Raw genomic sequence first — 20,323 nt, forward strand, 5'->3', positions numbered from 1 at the left:
CAAGTTCTTGACAAAATTGATCTCACTTCAAGTTACCTTCATGGTATTACACATTCTTGTAGCAGAGAGTAAATAAATATTTGAAAAAACTACACTATTGGACAAAAATATCATTCAAACTATATCGGAGAAAGTTGTGTTGTTTGACAAATTTAAAAAAAAGTGATATTCTGATCAGGGTTAACTTCTGTGTGTGAATGGCTCTACTGCATATGAAACAAAAAAAATATTGGGTGGGATTGCTTCCCTAGTATCGTGCTGTGTTTGGGGTCAGAGAAGTCAGCACATCCCAGCCTCTGACTCACCATGTCAGGAGTAATATTGTCAGTTGAGAGATAGAAGGGGGTTAATTTACATACATTCACACAGAGTTAACGCCCTTCTGGCTCTTAACTGAGGATGGAGTCAGCAATTTCAAATGACCAATGAGATGCTGTTGGCCTAAGTCAAGATGAGCAACACGTACATGTAGTTCTTGTTTACATTCTAATGATGGTTGACAATTTCTCTCAATGTTTTTGTATAATCGTATATGTCTAAGAATAGGGTATGATGCTGGTTACTAAAAATAAGACTGGAAGGTTAAGAAACGTAATCAATTTCTATGGATCAAGTTTAACTGGATATTACTATCAAGCAAGAGAGACTATGAAGATTTAGTAGCCAAATATAGAAAATGACAAATGGATTGTTGTATCGCATATCAGTAAATATTTATAAACGGAAGAGGTGGTGTAATACGGCCATCTTGTGATATTAAAAAGAAGTAGGAAATACAAGATACGACCTTGAATCAATGATTTAAATGGAACCTATTCAACAGTTGAATGCACTCTTGTGAAACAGAAACATAATACATTGATTGTTCATGTGATTATGCCTATAGACAATGCGGCCTAAGAATTTGAAGATTTGGTAACGAAAGAAATAATAAAACATGGTAGAACGTGGTGATCAGTCACCTTTACATGTACTATGATCACTTCCTTGTAATATTGTCGCCGTTATTATAAACCAATGAATCCGTCATATATACTGTTTGGATAAGTCATTTCATAATATCGGTGACAACATGCATGTAGCCCTTTCCAATCTTCTTCTTTTTATAAACCTATTGTAATCCTATGATTTCTAGTGACAACCTGGAATCTAAAAAATAGTATGCATGTAAAATAAGCATGTACAATGCAACCTACATGTAAACATATGTTTATATACTGTAGATCTATCATAACTGCATTCTTTTCCCAAAATAGTCTGTAAATAACCTCATACAAGTCTATAAACAATCATATTGTGGTTCTAGGCATTGAATGTTATTGAAACTAGAAAGGTGATAGGTCCCAAGGCATAAGTTCACACTCCAATGTCAATATGTTTATTTTCAAAACAATGTTTACCACAGGCCTACATCTATAGATAAATCTTGCACACTGTACTATGAACATGCAGATTTCTTCGAGTCATATGATTTGTTTTTGTAAAGAGAAGCGTTGTTAAGTCAGACATGCAAACATACATGTATATCTAAAAATAGCTCATGACATGAGCTAGCGTGCAGCTAAGTCACCTCAAGCCGACGAGTTGCGAAGAAAGAAAATAATGAAATTTGTTGGTTGGGTTTAAAGTCCATAATCATCATTGTTGAACCCCTTATTGGGCTATTCAGTGTTTCTACAATACAAAATGGCTCATGGTGATTCCCAACCACTGAACCACTAATCCGGCCGCGGTCAGACATATCATAGAACTGGTAGGTCAGACCATAGTAGGTCTATGGTCAGACATATACCTATCATAGCACAGTAGGTCAGATATTTGTAGCCCTTTTGCACGTACAGGAACTCAGCACAAAGGTGACATAAAGGTCTTGCAAGGTTCTATATTATGTGAGAAGAAATACATTTGTATTGCATGAAACCTGTGAAATTGGGCAGGGTGGATCCAGGTTTTTTTTTTAAAGGGGGGGGGGGGGTGGGTCACAATTCTGACAATTCTGACCAAGAAAAAGAATCCTTTTCAATACTAAAAGACTGTATACACTACCAGGTTTGATTTAAAAGGTAAGGCATGGATCAACACCATGTAGTGCTTACCGGTATATGCTAATTATTTCCTTTTACTTGCCTACTTGAAAGAGATAATGTAAGTGGTCACTATACAGAAGTAGCTTTCACACTTTACAGAGAGGTGGTCAGTTATATGGAAAGTCCACCCTGATATAAGTTGGTTGCAGTAGAAATCTAAAAATTAGAGAAACCGATTCAGTGAAAGTTTAAGGAATTGATGAAACACAAATTGGCAACTTCATGACTCACCTTTCACTGTTCTGTTTCTCTCATTTTCTGCTATCATTAAACCAACTCAATGTTGGGTTAACATCCCCTATTAAAGGAAAATGTTCTCTAAGGAAACACATTGACCAACAATTCAGGCTTCCCATTTTCAAGTTACAATTTTTACCCTCAAACATCAAACAGATGAAGCATCCTTAAACTAAGATAACCGTTTGATAATTACAAATTTAAACATAAACCACTCACTCAATCAACTCTGTAAAATATTAAATATCCACAAAAAGTTTATAAGGTCAATAGCATCAATCAATTCCATATCCTGGACAAATGTAATGAATTGTTTATTTTCTACAAGTCCTTTTTTTTAACTGTCATATTTGCTAATACATGTATAATGACCTCACATCTTGGAATTAGTGTATCATTTCTGTGTAACGTCAATCACCATCATCTAGTGTTTGCATACTTGTAATCCTTTTTTTGTCTTTGTCAACTTACAAAGGAAACAAATTTCTTTGAGAATTGTTTAAAAGGCAGAGGACATTTGCATATATTTGACAATGCATAACTGTAGGTCAGTAACACTAATATCCTGTAATTACATGTATGTACAGTGTGCAGAGTAATCATTTGTTCAGTAATGACCTTGTAGATTGAAACTGATTAATTTGTAGAAATAATTAACTTATTGACCCCATCTTGTACCACTGTCCTGTTTCTGTTTACAAGTAACTGTCAACTGAAAGTTAGGGCATTAACCCACATATTCTTTTTTATACAGAGTTAACACCCTTCTGGCTCTCAGCGAATGAAACATACATGTATAGTTTCTGTTTGACAAGTAAATCATGCTGAAAATTTCAATAAAAATCAAATAATCTACAACAACAAAATAATTACTACATGATGCTCATTCTTGTTTTGGTTGTGAATTTAAGAAGAAGTCAAAATTGTGAAAATGTTTCACAAACTTCAGAATTGTAAAAATGGAAGGATATATTTGCATTTAAGTGTTGTACAGAATAACACAAGTTATATGTTAATCTCAATGATTATGATGGCGACAATGAATATGATGATTCAATGCTGACAATCATTAATGTTCTTGATGCAACTACATGATACCGAAGAGTTATACAAGTATAACTCCTTGATGAACTTCTTGATGATACTTACAAAATAGACAGAAACAGTGATGATGCCCACTAAATGTGAGAAATAAAGTGAGAAAAGTACTATTTCTTATACTTTAGAGAATTTTTGTTACCTGAGTTAATGGTTAATGTATTCTCAGTTATACAAACAAGTGGGAAAAAATATATGTAATTTAATCATTACTTCGCGTATTCAAATCTTGCGATACTAAGGGTACCACAGTTTGTTTTCTAAATAATCATTTTTCTTGATTACTTGTTTTGTTTTTTACCTACCTCTAAGTCAAACATTTTTCTCATGACCTATGACGCTATGAGCAGAATTTCATGATTTCCTCAAAAAATTGGAAAAGAGGAAAATAGTGATACCGTTTCGTTTCTCACTAAAACTACCGTCTAACTCTATTAAGCAATATTGTACAAACTTTATAAGAAGGATGTCACAAGCCAGTCTTCAAACAAAAGATACCTGATCCTTTTCATGAAAATTCCTATCATTTTCAACAACAAATATTTGTTGCATGGCTCGTGAGAATCACAAGCGCATAATAGAAACCACAGCATTGTAAAAGAAAATAGTTAGACTGGTTTTTCATCTGCTATTATGTGACCGGAACTTGCCACGATATGGAAGGAAGCTGAGGTTAGTAAACCGGAAGGAGGATGTTATCTGAACCAAAGTCCAGGAGAAGCATCAGCAGTGACCTCTATCATTGTCGTTTTGTAGATGGACATGTTTGACCAAGTTTAAATGAGAAAAAATTAAACAAAAGTTTAAAGGCCAACTGTACTACTTGTAGCTACTTGCTCCCTCTATATAGAAAATAATGCCTAATCAGTGACCATTGGTCCCCCATGATCCTCTTTTTCTTATGTTAATTCAGAGCTGAGTCGATGAGATAGCCACCTGTCAGTGACCTTCCTAGGTGGTCTAATCCCTCCTATCCAAACTAGTACAGATGAGCTTTAAGTGAACAAAGAAAATTTCGAAATCTGGTAATGAAACATGATTTTATAGAAATAAGTAAGAACTACCATATCTGGAAGTCATAATGAACTGATCATGTAGCCTACTACCAATTACCAACCGAAGCATATTAGGATTACTGCCTTCCCCTCCTCCCTCCACTCTCCCTCCACTCCCCCTCCCCTATCTAAACAGATATCATTTCTATTGAATAATGTCAGACATCGGATCCCCAGATGCTCATGAACTACACATATAGGTGGACATAGTAACATATATTGTTGACCTATGCCCCATCCATTCCTGCTGGCAACAGCATGCAACTATGATAACATTCAGGATATCACAAACACAAATGTAACCTTACCAATTAAGGAATTTGATCTTATCATAGAGAACCTTATGTAATATTGACATGGATTAGTCTATCAGTAAACATGTTGCTTCTATGGCTACCAAACCCTTATTTCCATACAACTTCCTCTTCTAATACCACTCCTGAAATATTAGTGTATAAAGCAATCATGGTTGAGGCTTTTCGTTAATTATGTTGATACGTGTACAATAAGAAAAGGATGTAATTTAATGGTCAACTTGGAAGCAGTATGTTTCAAATTGAGATTGTGAAAAACATTACATGCCTACCCAAATTCGGCAGGAAGATACCTAGACCTATACTGCAGATGTCAGTTTCATGTATAAATTAATATTAATATCAATATCCTCCGTTTGTAGCCAAAATGATGTTTAATCGGTGCAAAATTGTATTACATACGTGTACCTGTAGTTAACACCTTACTGGTTCCTAACAGATTACAAAACACTAAAAACACTAAAAACAATGTTTGTCATTGATGCTATAACAGACAAGGATGCAACGGAGACACGTACTATACTATTAAAGTGTTGGTTTCACTTCCATAATAAAAGAAATCAAAACATGATCCCGACAATATCACAAGTCCTTCGTAATTATGAGCAAAATCCTGTGTGATGCAAGGGATAGTCCCTACAACTGAGGTACGGTTTATATTTTGTTTGAACTTGAAGTACAACTCTCTCACGAGCAAGGCCAGTTGGTTTCACTTCTTCTTGATCCACTAGTCAATGACTTAACTCAATTCCCCTAATTTATTTGATAATAAATTTCTTTCGTTTTACAATTGCTGCATACCAGGAAAAGAGTTTGAAAAAAAAAATCCCTCCACTTTTGCTGCATTTCGTTTTTATACTTATCAATCCTCATCAAAGAGTCTATAAAATAGGTGCTATACATTTTGCATAGCAATATACTCAATAATTTAATAGATTATATTTTCATGTATATATATTATATTGTCTATTTTCTGTGAATGGAAGAAATGCATTGGTGTGGCAATTAATTCAGCTCAGGAAAGCTCAAAAAGAGCTCTTAAAAGTGTTATTTGGCAAGAAAACAATGAAACATATTGATAAAATCTCTGCATGAAAATCTCACAAACGCAAATCACAACACAGCTCCTGTTAAAGCTCATCTGTACTAGTTTAACTACGAGGTATTACACCACACAGGAAGGTCACTGACAGGTGGCTATCTCATCAACTCAGCTCTCAAATAACATAAGAAAAAGAGGATCATGGGGGACCAATGGTCACCGATTACCGTAGAAATTGTTTTCTATATATAGAGGGAGCAAGTAGCTACAAGTATACAGTGGGCCTTTAACATACAGTAATTTTAATGCAAGATTTTATACAAACAAAAATTTGTGTTTCGTCTCTGTATCACATTTCAAACCTCAAACTCCGGGTCAACAATGTCAATTTTCAAGTAAGAGTGAGAACAAGTTTAGGAGAGAAAAACCAACATTAAAGGTAGTCTCCCCACAATAAGGGTCCTCTGGATGAATAGAAGTGGAAGAAATCCTGTAAAAAACATCTCCTGAAATGCACATTATTCATAACTCGGACAGACAGGTTAGAGTGGGATGAGGATGTACGCTCTGTCCTCTTTCATTACATCAAGGAGTTTCCCCCATCTCAAGCTAGTCTGCAGTCACAGACCCTTGACATTCAACGTGCAGTTCTGGGCCCTGTTTCATAAAACTTGTTATCAATGTCAAGTTGCAACAAGTGTTATATCATGCTATTTGATTGGCTGAGTGCAAATTTGTAATAGAAATTTAGCATTTGTTATCGATTACAAGTTTTATGAAACTGGGCCCTGAATGATACTCTCTCACACAAAATTTTGAGAGTTACTCTCTCTTTCTCTCTCTGTCTCTTAACGGTAACAGAATGTCTGCACTGAGAGACTATTGCAACTTCATGGTCTGCTGCACTCCATAGGCTCTGTACTATATGCGTACCTGCTCCTGCCACAACCCAGAGACTAGGCTAGGCTCAGGGCTTCACGGAACCGTGTTCATAAATCAAATTAGAGTCTGAGCCTGCAGACTACTCTCTACTCTAGCAGAGAGTGGATGAACAGGATGACTCATCCAAAAGGAGGAGTTTGCATCAGGTTGATTTCTCCTGATGTCAGAAGATAGTGTGTATGTGAACTGGATGGGGATTTAAGAGCTTTGTTGTAAATGCTGGTCAGTGACCTTTGTGGTCTCTCTTCAAACTATATTTTTGTTGTCTATCAAGTATCAATTAAATTAATTACAAAATCTTTGAATAATGTAAAATACTGTCTAGCACAGAGGTTCCATATGTGTGGTCAAGTTCAAAATTCCTGCCCTATTTAAACAAAGTGTGCATATTTTTATAAAAATTTGTGTGTGTTGCTGTTAGATAGATTTGTATTAATTAACTTAAGTCTGGTTCACGAGTTACACACTCCCTTTACCTTTACCTACTTGTATAAATGATAGTGCTAATAAAATAAAACATTTGATGAAGAATGAAGTATAGGCCCATATTAAAAAAGAAGATGCATGTAAATGCAAATGCAAAGCCAAATACAAAAGAGTTCAAGACCCAGTATGAGTACATGTACATTTTTCATGAGCTCTTTGAATTAAATAAAATTGTGTAAATTTGTTCAAACATAATGCAATATACATGTACAATGTAATTTGACACTAGTTTCTTTGACTAACACACTCGTCATTCTAAAGATTACTCAGATTCAATGATGCTCTGATAAACAAAATAATAATCTTCTCCGTTGTTTTTACAAGCTCCATTTCTCTATATCCAGTGATGATTTCTGATTATTACATTCTGCGTGACAAAGGACCCTCAACATCTTCTGGCGATGAAATCCACACTCGTGAACAGAAGACGGCTGTCGAGGAATGGATTGCATCGAGGCGACCCGAGTTAGCAAACACAGTCATCAAAATGTGACGATCGGCCGAAACTCGACACGCAGCCTCCTCTCCTCACAAAGGCCTCACCTGCCAAACGCCAAGCTGAGATAATTTGCCTTCACGGGCAGCAGGCCGGAGCTGAGAGCGATTACTGAGATCTACGCTCTTTCCTCTTGTAGTTTCATGCTCCCAATCTTTCAATCTCTCTCTCTCTCCGTTTCTCTCTCTCTCTATAAAATTCTTGTTCTTTTTCACTTATTGTTACTTATAATCTTACTCTCAATCACTCTCATTCCTGTTTTCAATATTTGTATTTGTCTAGAGCTCTCTCTCTCTCTCCTCTGTCCCCATCCAATCTCTCCCCTCCTCTCTTAATATAAAGGATACAACACAGTATACAGAGAAATTGCATATATATGTTGAGATGATTATGTACCAAAATTACATCCATACAGGAGACATACATGAACAATAATTATTTATAAAGTAATGCATTTTGAAGGGAAGGGCTTGATTGTGTTCATTTCTCATAGTAGATAATTCCAAACTGATTTTTATACTCTACAAACCAATGCCCAATCTCTCTTTTGCTGTATGACATTCACTGAATAACAAAATAATTACTTTAATACACATAGCTGACAGTTAATCAACGTAAATGTACATGTTTCCACATCTGAATGGGCCGGGGGCTGTACGAACATTTTTATTTTCTGTGACTAGCTTTTCTTGTCTTTCACTCTAAATCTGGCTAGCTCTGCAAAAACATTAGACTGCTCGGTTTAAGAATGCTAAGAATGGGAGCATGTTAACAACAAAAAACCTAGGTTGCGCCACGCACAATTTAAACTATTTACGCTAATTTGTTAAGGCAATCAAATTTCTCAGATTCCCCCATACAGTATAGATCTCTTTTGAAACAAAATACGAGTGCTCATGCAATGAGGTCTGGAGAGAGATTTCTGGGGCATAATTTCCAAATTGGTGGTCCATTCTTGGAGACTGTTTGCTGATGCTGTGCCGTAATTTGTTCAGCGTGCCTCCGAATCAAGATATCAAGGGTATAGCGTTATCTGCTCTTGTTGACCCAGTCCCAGATGCAGAATCGGAAAGTACGAGTGCACTTCCAAGGCTTTTGTAAATCGATGTTAGGGATGAGAGTCCGAAAATCGAGAAGAAGAAGTCAAGAAGATACACATACAGTAGGTAGACTACAGCAGGGCTCGGTTACCGGTACTAAGAGTTGCCCAGTGCATACATGCAAGCTCCCAAACTCGAGACCCTCAAATTCCAAAATTTAAACATGCAGTTCCCAATTTTATACACAAACCCTCAAAATTTCAATCCTGATCCCATAAGTCCATTTTTAAAAAGCTTGTGTGTATCATTGATCATTGCCTACAAGTTAATCACTAACTAGACAAACTTCCCTGGCATCTGGAGCACATACTTGTATGAACTTGACACATGTTTACTCTCATAGCAATTCTCACAGTTATCAATTTCAAGACCACATTATTTTGATTAACTGGGAAGTATTCATGGCTTAATTTGCATTTACACATGCTTCAGTGTTTGGTATGACACAGTTTCAATCAATAAGCCAGTTCATAGTTGCAGTCTAAGCATGAGCAGATAAAGGTCATTGCAGACCAAATTGTGAAATACACAGAGACAAAATACTGGATACGTGCTCATGAAGTTATGTAATCATTATTCATTTATGCACAAGCAGTGTACTCCATGATACACAAGTGGAAGTATTCTTTGAAAAGGGGAAACAAAGGCTATTTATATAGCACCTCCATCGCTGTAGGAGTGATTATTTCAAAATGTACAAAGCGGGACATCTTCATGTTTTGAAGATCTGTGGATATTCGGGGTCATTTGGGACATGTGCTAACCGTAAACTGGTCTATTGATTGTTCCCCTTTGATGCCAACTGCACAGGATATTGGATATTTGGATAAACTGGAGATCTCAAGGCATCTCCCTTTGCAAAAAAAAAAAATTAAAATAACATACTACAATATGGTAGACTGAAGAGTAATAAAGTCATTAATGCCTTGTTTGATGTAACTTTAGATTTCTATATGGGGTATGGGTGGCATTGTCATTAAATTTAGCAGCAGCAATGTCCTGTTTTAAAAGGTTTCATTTACAATTGAATTGTAAATGAAACCTCTTAAAACAGGACAGGAATTGAATTCAATTGATGGTATTTATTTTCACAACAAAATTGCTACAAATCAGTCTTGGGAATTTAAGTACCGGTAACCACAATGAGGGCAATATACATTTATTTCCCCTTCAAATTATCCTGAGAGGCACTTAATGCTTTCAGTTTCGTACGGAAGTTTTGAATATTAAGCATATTTGTTTATGTAGCAATGAACTCATGTGGTATTATCTCATCGTTGTACAATATTCTGATGTACTATTTTATCAAGTTGTACAACATCAGGAAATATGGACATAACAGGATCGCATCTAATTACACAAAAAAATCAACTTACAGGCAATTACAAATTTTACAATACCATATTGTTCATGTATGTTCCATAGAAATCATGTTTGGATTACATAATACAGGTACATGAACTTCATTCAGTCATGTTCGCACAATTCAATAGATGACGCTCAAAGCTTCTGAAATTGCCTTAAATTGACTTTTCCAAGGTAGTTTGATCAACATATCTATGTTTTAATAGTGGATTTTAAGATTCAAGCAAACACAACCAGTAAATCAAAATCAAATTCAAACTGTATGTTCGTCATGGCATAGATCTGAGATTACAAGATGAGACATAATAATGGGTAGGCAACAACTTGCCTACAAGACAGTGCAGAGTTACATGATATTTTACTGATTCAATCAAACATTTCATGAATACTCCATACATCTTTCAAGGAGAAAATGTCTCTTTATAAATGGTAATTCAGAGAAGAAGAAAAGAGGTGTCAAAGAAAACTAAGAAATTCTTCACACCAAAACGAAAGATAAAACATTCTTTTCCCTTTTCATTTCCTGTAACAAGGCTGGTAATTGAAAAAGCTGTATAGGAAACGAGGGCTGTATGAAACAGGTACACTGTAGGTCTATATCTCCACAGTTCATGCTCTGTAAATCAAATACAATAGCTAGAGACACTCGGACTATAAAAATTCCCCATCTCAGATATTTGTAGGGACACTTACATGTACATGTACTGTACATATGTAGTTTATAATGTAGCTGTGACCAAAGATAGAGCATTCAAATTTGCTTAGCATTCTAAATGAGGTTGCATTTTAAAGATTCTGTATACATGTATGCCTACAATTCTATCAGAACTCATTATATTATTGTGAAATGTTTCATTAATTCAAGTTGTATTGATGTACTTGTAGTTTTGGAAATATGAAAGATATATACTGGTATGTGCTAATATGTAAGCTTTCAAAAATAATGTAAATTATCTAGATTGCCACTATTATTGTTGACTGCAAAAGTGCAAATACTGCAATAAATCTTAAATATTCAGGTATGTTCAGGTATAATCCATGTCATAGAAAAAATGTCTAAATTAATGGTGGCAATCTAGATAATTAGCCAGCATTATGGTTTTGTTGTTTTGAAATAGTAGCCTAATTACATGTACCCTACAGGCACTTTTCAAGGCAGGGGAACTTCAGTGTAATATAATTGGAAATCTAGATGAAGCAGTGTAAACAATAAGGATATTTATACATGTACAGATCGGGTCAATGATACAGGGATATATGGGACTAGCTGCTAATGCTTATGATACATTTCTACAAGTATCTAGGGCAGGAAAAAAACGATATTGGGCCCTGTTTCATAAAACTTGTTATCAATAACAAGTTCCCATAACTGTCATAAGCTACTGAAATTGTGACATTTGATTGACTGAGAGCAAATTTGTCACTGAATTTTAGCGTTTGTTACTGATAACAAGTTTTATGAAACAGGGCCCAGCTCCCGATACAAGTAGAATATCCCACATTGAACCAAACCACTGCCGAGCCAGAAAAACTGACAAAGACACCAATCATGAGAAGAATTAATGGGTACATGAGCTGGAACATGAAGCCTGACTGCCAAACTACAGCATTCTTCCACAATCTTGTGTATTCAAAAGTAATGCTTTTTCCAGGACCCTGTCAATTTTAATATGTTTACCGGTACTGTAATATCCCAAAAGCAAATCTCTATCCTTTAAATATTAACATGCAAGCCTTTCCCCCTTTCTCTCTCTCTCTCTCTCTCTCTCTCTCTCTCTCTCTCTCTCTCTCTCTCTCATATTTCTTTTTTTCTTTATTATCTGCCAACTGCTGTTTAATATATAAAGTAAATTGTGGACATGAAGACCTCTCTGGCAAACGTTCTCTCTGAGAAACATGCATCACAAAATCAATTTTAAAAAATGCTCAAACTCCATAGAAGTGGAGAAAAGGCATCTTACATGTACATATACCGGTGTATGATAATATAATATAATGACCCGTGAAATGTGAAATGTGAAATAAGAGATTAACATACCTGCGCTTCCCAAGGCATCTTCTGTGGTGCTTGAGCTCTCGTAACCCTGCTCACTGAACTTATCGAAGTCTACCATCGGAGATCGAGGTGCAGACTGTGGAGACGGGGGCAGGTAACCGCCTGATCTGTTGCTCAAAATGTGGAGTTTCTTATCCGTGGTAATGTTCATATCCTCCAGGCTACTTCCAAAAGATCCGGAACGCATAACCTCAAAGTTGCCATTGTTAAAGTCAGTATCAGAGTCCCTGCTCTCATGGGTAAGTGGACTTAAACTACGTTCATTTTCTCTGGTGGCCAATATATAAGCCACGTTTTCATAGTCACCACTACTGTCACTGTCTTCATCCTCATTCGTGGGAAGAGGAGTCTTGGTGTCCTGGGTGAGGGTATTTGAACGAGTCGGTTTTGGTCTTGGGGGCACAATAGGCATTATCTTTGGAATGTCCCGAATTTCGAAGGAAAGATGTTCTATCATATCCGCATCGCTATCGTGGCTCTCGTCTCCGCTCCTCAAACCATCCTCGCTGTCGAGATCGATGCTGTTGGTTTCATCCGATCCCACCGATTCCAAACCCTCCTCTGCCCTCTGACGCTTCATGATTTCCTTGGCAATCCAGGACTGGCAGTATTTCTCCCTCCGGATCTCACTGCGAAGTTTGAAGATGCGGCTCTTGCAGAGTTTCAGGTCGTCCTCCATTACCTGGATGTCCGAGAGTTGCCGCTTGCCTCCCGAGAGCGCTTCGGCAGCGGTGGTCTCCAGTAGAAACAGCAGCCCAGGTGGAGGAAACTCTCCAAAATTCCGCTTCCACGCTTCCATAAATGCGTCCTTGATCGTCATTTTGGATAAATGTATCCCTCCTTCCACCTTAAAAAAAAGTAATATCCCTTTCCCCGCAGATAAAAAATAATTTCCCGACTGTTTTTAAACACTTATTATAACAGGTGATTCTTGAATCTCTATAAGTACGCTGGAACTAACTTGCACCTCTTGGCAACGCTCTGGTATAAAACTGTACTGCTGCGCTTGTAAGCATAAATTGATCTGTCTACTTTCTGTGCGAAATCATACATTCCAGACACAGTTATTATGTGTGAAATGCACCGGTAGTTTGCTGTGTGTGGCTTCGCACGCATCACAAGGTTAGTCTATTATCTAAACCAAAATAATATTGTTTCAATATTGTTCATCAGAATAATGTAAAAAAAAACAGGTGCAGTCTCTAAATACTCCTCATTTAAGAACATTATGGATTAAGGTCTATTGTATGACTCAAATTGTATTTTTTTTTTTTTTTTTTTCGTATTAATTATTTTATCGTTAAAATGATTTAAAGATCTGGGTACAATTATGTAGACTAGCATAAACGTGCGCTCGATCGAGCTGCACTTTATGTTTACATTCTGAATCAAATAAGTTTTTGTGATTTGCATGAAAGGCACCTCCTTTTTCCGATGACGTATGATTTCGTCATAACTATACTCGCTTCAGTTTGTCATCAAGTTTTGTACGGTCATGGCGGTATTTCATACTTGTAAAACATGAAAACATGTGGATATTCTTTTGAAAACGTGAGCTTTTTATGTCGTACGATAACAAAAACGGGAACAAAACATAGTTTAATCATGCTGGAGTCAGCTAGACCATTCTTAAATTCTCCGTATTGTCCGAATATTATAAGGACAAATACGTCATGAACATACCTTCTATTATTTTGAATATATGAACTAGAGTAAGGAGCTTCTCTCTCTCTCTCTCTCTCTCTCTCTCTCTCTCTCTCTCTTTCTCTCTCTCTCTCCCCCTCTCTACCTCTTTCCCTTGATTTATTTTTGCTAAAGTCCTCATCATTACGATTAACATCTTATCAAGACTCCATATATAAACATAACATAAACTTACTCCTTCACGATTGGTACCAGATTTATTAAGACGTCACACCCGAAGTTCAGTTAGGTCTCGAAAAGTAGTGCATGGTACCACTCTCGTCTATACTCCCCGAAAACAAACAAATTAAATCAAATCAAATTACGTCACATCAAACTTAGATATTGCATTAACACTGCATTCGTTTCGAGTAAAACAAGGCAACACTCAGAGTTCATCAGCCTACAAAACAAAACAAAATCTAACGGGATATCAACATTGTTGCCCATTTAGTTGGAATAGTTAATGTAATGATTTGAAAGAGGATGTCATTAAACACTCAACTCTGCAAGGAATTTGGCCTATGTTTGAAGACGAATATTGATGAAAGAATATACAAAACTTGGGTTTTGTGTTGTACTCAGAAAACCATATTTTTGTATTCTTTCATCAATATTCGTCTTCAAACACATTTATTCTGAAAATCCTCGCAGAGTTCAGTGTTAAATGACATCAACTTTCACTTCATTATACAATTGAAGTAAATTTTTGCCATCAAATTCTTTGGGCTCCCAACACTTTAGGGAGGCTTAAAAACACGATACGTACGTGTCGTAGATTTTCATCCACTGTCTAAGCATAAAATTGTTGAAATGTCACATTTTCGAGAAAACGAAAGTTATGTAGTAAACACTGGCAGTTCTTGTTTAGGTTATTCTTGTTGAATTTGTTGAAAGAGATTTCGCAATGGTTTTCTTCATTTCACTTTTAAGTCATTTAGAGGTATATGTCGTTGTAATTATAAGACCCTAAATCAAACATTGTATCTGTTTACCCTTCTTCGAACCTTAAATGTACTTGTATGATTTTGTTTAGTTTGCCATCCGGATTGTTGGATTGGCAAGACGTGTATGTCTATGTAAGAGCATGGTCCATGCTGTGATAAAGAGGCAATTTTGTTTTGGTTTTAATAATAATATATAACATGTTTTAACCTGCTGACTGTATCTGTTTTCAAAGAAAAGAGTGCAAACATGACATTGATATGTATATATACTTAGTAAAGCATCCGTAATTATGAAATTATGTAATTATAAGACCCTAAATAAAACGATTTATCTGTTTACTCTTCTCCGAACTTTATTATGTACATGACTGTTTTGCTTATAGTTTGCCCTCCGGATTGTTGGATTCGCAATCACGTGTAGGTCTATGTAAAGAGCATGGTAAAAGTGTGATAAAAAGGCAAATTTTAAATTAAGAAAAATAACAAAATAAAACGTGTTTTAACCTGGTGACTGTATTTGTTTTCAAAGAAAAGTAATAGTAAATGACGATACTTACGACTGAAGACATCCGCAGCCCCCCCCCCCCCCTTTCCGGTGTGCGCTCATCTCTCTCTCTCTCTCTCTCTCTCTCTCTCTCCTCTCTCTCTCTCTCTCTCTCTCTCTCATTCTCTCTCTTTCCCTCTCTAATTCAACCGTCAAAGAAATGCCCTCAAAATGTGAAAGATGAATGTACTAACAATAATTTATTAGCCATTTGCGAAACAATGGACGAAAGCTTATCATTTTTTTAAAGGACTTACCACAACCGGAAATTATGAAGTGGATCAATTGAATCATTGGTCTTAAATATCATATACAAGAACTTGATATCACTCAACATGCCAATAAATCAAATGTACACTTGATTTTGAAAGGGGAAACGTGGATCATTGACCAAAATACATATCAGGGGCGTCGCATGAGTGCTCCGGAGTGGAATGGGGGGGGGGGGTGGAGATACGGGTTTTAATCGGGAAATGACTGTGAAACAAGGATGCTGAGAAGGGGGATGCGGATTCGACTGCAATTTTGTTTTTATTAGACTTCTTTTTCTTCTTTTTCTTCTTTTTCTTCTTCTTCTTCTTCTTCTTCTTCTTCTTCTTCTTCTTCTTCTTTTTCTTTTTCTACTTCTTCTTCTTCTTCTTCTTCTTCTTCTTCTTCTTCTTCTTCTTTTCTTTTCTTCTTCTTCTTCTTCTTCTTCTTCTTCTTCTTCTTCTTCTTCTTTTCTTCTTCTTCTTCTCCTTCTTCTTTTTCTTCTTCTTTTCTCCTCCATTTACCCTGTGCCATATCCAAACTTACGCCCTCCTGAATATGAATATTTGTGACATGATTATATCAATTAGAATGTAATGATCTTCTTCCTTTCTTCCTCCCCCCCCCCCTTATTTGGAGTAACCTGAACGACCTATATACCTTCAGTCAAAATAGCAATGGGTCCAAGAAGAACGAATAATATAAGAAAACAATTAAACAAAATAAGAAAGGTTAAAGGGCAATCCAACCCTTGTCAGTTCATTGTATGGAAGCAGAAAAATAAGAGGAACAGAATGGCGAAATTTTGAAATAAATCGGACCAATTTATAAGAGAGTATAGCTATGCGAATCTCAAATCGGCAATTTTGCCACTGGATAGTGACGTATATAACAGTCACGGACAACTCTCTGGACAGTTTGTTGTGTACAAAAAAAAGTTTTTCTGCCAAGTGCCTTTGGGACACTCCTCAAAAGATATTATTGTAGGTTCTCTAAAGAAGTCATAATTTATATACATTCTGAAAAAAGTTAATTACAGTCATTTTTTATTGTGTTGGAACAAATGGAAAATATCACAGTAACATTACCGATTCAGTCAATTTGAAGTTCACATACGTAAACAATTAAAAATAAATATTTTTTTTTCTTCTCCCGACTGCTGTCGCCAGACTGCTTCTTTGACTTTTCAGTTTTCTTTTAGAGTTGTTTGCAATTTATTAGGGTTGGACTTCATTTTATTTTTCTCTTTTCGTCGACATAGGGTTGAATACAACAGAGGGCGCCATTTTACATGTACTGTCTTCATAGATTGTTGCTGTCGTCAACATTTTTCCTTTCTTCTCCTCCTCATTTTTCTTTGTTTGTTTCTTCTTCTTCTTCTTCTTTTTCTTCTTCTTCTTCTTCTTCTTCTTCTTCTTCTTCTTCTTCTTCTTCTTCTTCTTCTTCTTCTTCTTCTTCTTCTTCTTCTTCTTCTTCTTCTTCTTCTTCTTCTTCTTCTTCTTCTTCTTCTTCTTCTTCTTCTTCTTCTTCTTCTCAGTCTTGGCTTCTACTTCTATCAGGTTTCCAGGTCTTTAAACGTCGGCGAGGACTTTGGATGAAAAAGCGACATGATTTCCATTATATGGGCGGTATTTTGTATCTGAAATTTTCACTTTAGCGAATTATGGGTGAGATATTATCCTGAAGGAAATAGTGACCCATGTTTAAGCCCAATGTATGAAAAGTGGGGCACTTTTAGGGATTTTGAAGCACCCCAATTTTAGGGGACACATCTGAGAAGTGGCGGATCCAGGGGGGGGGGGGGGTCTTGAGAAAAAAAATCATATAAAAACACGTGATTTTTTTACCTTTTTGGGGGTTGCCCCCCCCCCCCCTGGCGCTCAAGGGGGCGGGGGGGGGGGGGGGGCTGCAAATTTTTAAATTTTCGAGGACCCCCTCCCCCCCCCCCCCCCCACTGAGCGACTTTTCGGCCTCACCGGCACGATTTTCAAATTTTCGGGAGCAAAAAAAAAAAAAAATTGGGCCCCCTCCCCTAAGAAATCCTGGATCCGCACCTGCATCTGAGTACCCCCCCGGACTATGGCCTCCTGATTGTTCGAAATCTAACCTTTTGCTCATACATAGATAAAGGAAATATTATATCTATTTTTTAAATACCTTTTGTTTTCATCTTTATCATTTTCTTGATCTACGTTAGTAACGTTACTTGGAATGCGGAATGCGGAATGAGGAATTATAACAAACTACTAGAGTGCAACTGAAATTGTGTGCATAGCTAGCCATACGTGCTCAGCTAGCTCTGTTCATTGATAATTGATCGAATGAAACTGTGACGCACACTAGCACTTACGTCAATGCAAAGTTTCTCCACAGAACATCGTAGGAAATTGACTTAATTTTCCATTTTGGTCAAGTTCCAGGTGTTTGGAGTGGGTTATGATATATTCCCTGTAGAGGTAAGGAGGTTTAACTTCTTACTATTATATTCGTTATTATTCTACATTAGTGTGAAAGGAATTATAGGGTAAATTATTGTCTGATGACTGCGGAAAACAACGCCGCTTCCAAGTTACAGCCAATGCAATTGTGCAATGCCAATGGGTCCTGCACTGCACTGCGTAACACATGTATAACGCCATAAGGCGGCCCCGGTCCCACTTGAAACATTTGGCATCTAGAAATCTACTCGCAGATTCAAGGCCGGAATATCGACAATATTGAATTTAAGTTAGATATTATCTCTATATTCTGAATCTATAGACATTATAGTATCTACATTGTTGATTTGTGATGAACTGGTGATTAATGGTTAGGAAAAATATCTGTTCTGCACGTCGCGTGTTCGTTTTGATTCATTCTCGATCTCAATTGTACCTCATTAAATGATGTCTTATTCCTAAATTAAAAAAAAAGGCTTTCCACAAGTTAAATTATTGTTCATGTTGTAATCTACATGCAGTCTACCATTATTTGGGAATTGTAAAATGTGTCGTATCTGAATTATTCAACTGCCATTTTCATCTGTAACTGCACAGCGCCAAATCCAAGAGTAAACCCACTAACGGACACAGAGGGGCAAATAAGTTTTGTATAACTTTATGCCTACTTCCAAGGTATGATATCTGTAAGTTCTGGGGTTGTCTGTTGCATCTGAAAATTCATTTTTCTCTTTTGAATTCAGCATTACTGCTCTGAAGTTCTGTATATTTCCTGAAGAAAGAAAAGAAAGAATGGCGGATTTCTTTGAGGAAGAAGCAGAAGTATCAGATGAAGATGCTCAAGCCAGCAGTGATGAAGAGGAAGAATATGAAGAAGATATTGGTATGTAGTCTTTCTATTTCAAACCCAGCCTCTCTAACAAGACTGAGAGTGAGACAGAAGATTTTCAATAGACCAAACAAAAAATTAGGTTGCACCAAATGGTGAGGATTTGGTCGGTTTTAAGTCAGTTCGGAGTTGGTTTGATGATGGGCCTGGGGTATATCTATCAGCTGTGGAAATAATAAATATAGCCTACACCTGAATGTTTTGTACTCTAGCAGTCAGACGGCAGCGTGCGCGATAATGAGGCTATACGCCAATTTTTATTCAGTGTCTCTTTGGTTATCTCGTACATTCACATGTGCTGAAATTCACAAGATTTTCTGTGAGATTTGTAAGGGTGTACATGCAGCTGCTTTTGTGGTCGATAACTTCTGTCAACATGGCAGCAGGCAACGGTAATTACTCTCGAGATTCTCAGCTTCAGTTTGATATGAAACTTGCCATATTTCACAATTTTGAAACAATCCTTTTTCACCACTTTTATTGTCTTTATTTTTGTAACATTTCAACAGCTATTTTGTACCCGAAATTTCGCTTTTGGTTCCTGACTTTGGTACATAATTAATTTGTTTACTTTGAGAATCATTGGAAAGATGAAAAGTCACTGATCAAAATAATGTCAAAACCTAATTGATGCAAAATCTTGTTCTCTTTATAATCATAGTAATTAAGACCCTAAAACCCCGGAAATTACCAATTTGTTCTTTCTATATGATGGTGCGAAATTGTGTGATTTTATACTCGTGCACGCTCGCCGTTTGAGCAATGGCAATGCATAACTGATGATTAAACTCCAGGGAGCTCCGCCGCGCCCCTGACTGGCCGAAAAAAATAAGAAAAAAAGATTAAAAAAGAAATAATGTAGAAAGGCTGGTGACGTAATTGATCCAGGGTACTCAGATTGTTGTCATGACTGCTTGCGCACACGTGCATTTATACAGGTGCACGCCACAAGGAATGCTTACTCAAATTTGCTATTCAGAATGTTAATAAACCGAAGTGGAACATATGTGACGTAGTTGATGTATTTGGCCAATCAGAACGCTCTATTATCACATCGGCAAAGTCGACTACTTTTTTTAATTATTCATGAACATTCGCTTGATTTTTCTTGGTTCCTGACTTTGGTACAGCGTAAAATATAATAATTTTGATATCATTGTAAAGAAAAATATTTATGCTTTGTGCTGATTATAACATCTTTTTGACGCAAGAATGATTTCTATGTGAAAATCAGCCCTACTCTTTGGGTAGATTTATCGTCGAAAAACCCCATTTTCAAGGCGAAATATTTGTTT

At 36.5% G+C, this 20,323-nt stretch overlaps 2 protein-coding genes across 4 annotated transcripts in view; one reads left to right on the forward strand and one right to left on the reverse strand.

Moving 5' to 3' along the window:
* Nucleotides 1-13,297, reverse strand: part of LOC577755 (active breakpoint cluster region-related protein) — a 77,749-nt gene extending 64,452 nt beyond the window's left edge. For 2 of the 3 annotated variants that reach the window (XM_030991780.1, XM_030991779.1), the window contains exon 1: nucleotides 12,261-13,297. In XM_030991780.1, coding sequence (XP_030847640.1) covers nucleotides 12,261-13,098 — 838 coding nt within the window. In that variant the 5' untranslated portion in view covers nucleotides 13,099-13,297. The remainder of the gene's footprint in view (nucleotides 1-12,260) is intronic. The other variant, XM_030991781.1, reaches the window with a different exon arrangement.
* Nucleotides 13,298-18,022: 4,725 nt separating this feature from the next.
* Nucleotides 18,023-20,323, forward strand: part of LOC576920 (transcription elongation factor SPT6) — a 35,356-nt gene continuing 33,055 nt past the window's right edge. The window contains 2 exon segments of the mRNA XM_030991783.1: nucleotides 18,023-18,157; nucleotides 18,883-19,022. Coding sequence (XP_030847643.1) covers nucleotides 18,932-19,022 — 91 coding nt within the window. The 5' untranslated portion in view covers nucleotides 18,023-18,157; nucleotides 18,883-18,931.

The sequence above is a fragment of the Strongylocentrotus purpuratus genome, unplaced genomic scaffold, assembly GCF_000002235.5.
Source record: "Strongylocentrotus purpuratus isolate Spur 01 unplaced genomic scaffold, Spur_5.0 spur5_scaffold_2, whole genome shotgun sequence".
Lineage (NCBI taxonomy): Eukaryota > Metazoa > Echinodermata > Echinoidea > Camarodonta > Strongylocentrotidae > Strongylocentrotus > Strongylocentrotus purpuratus.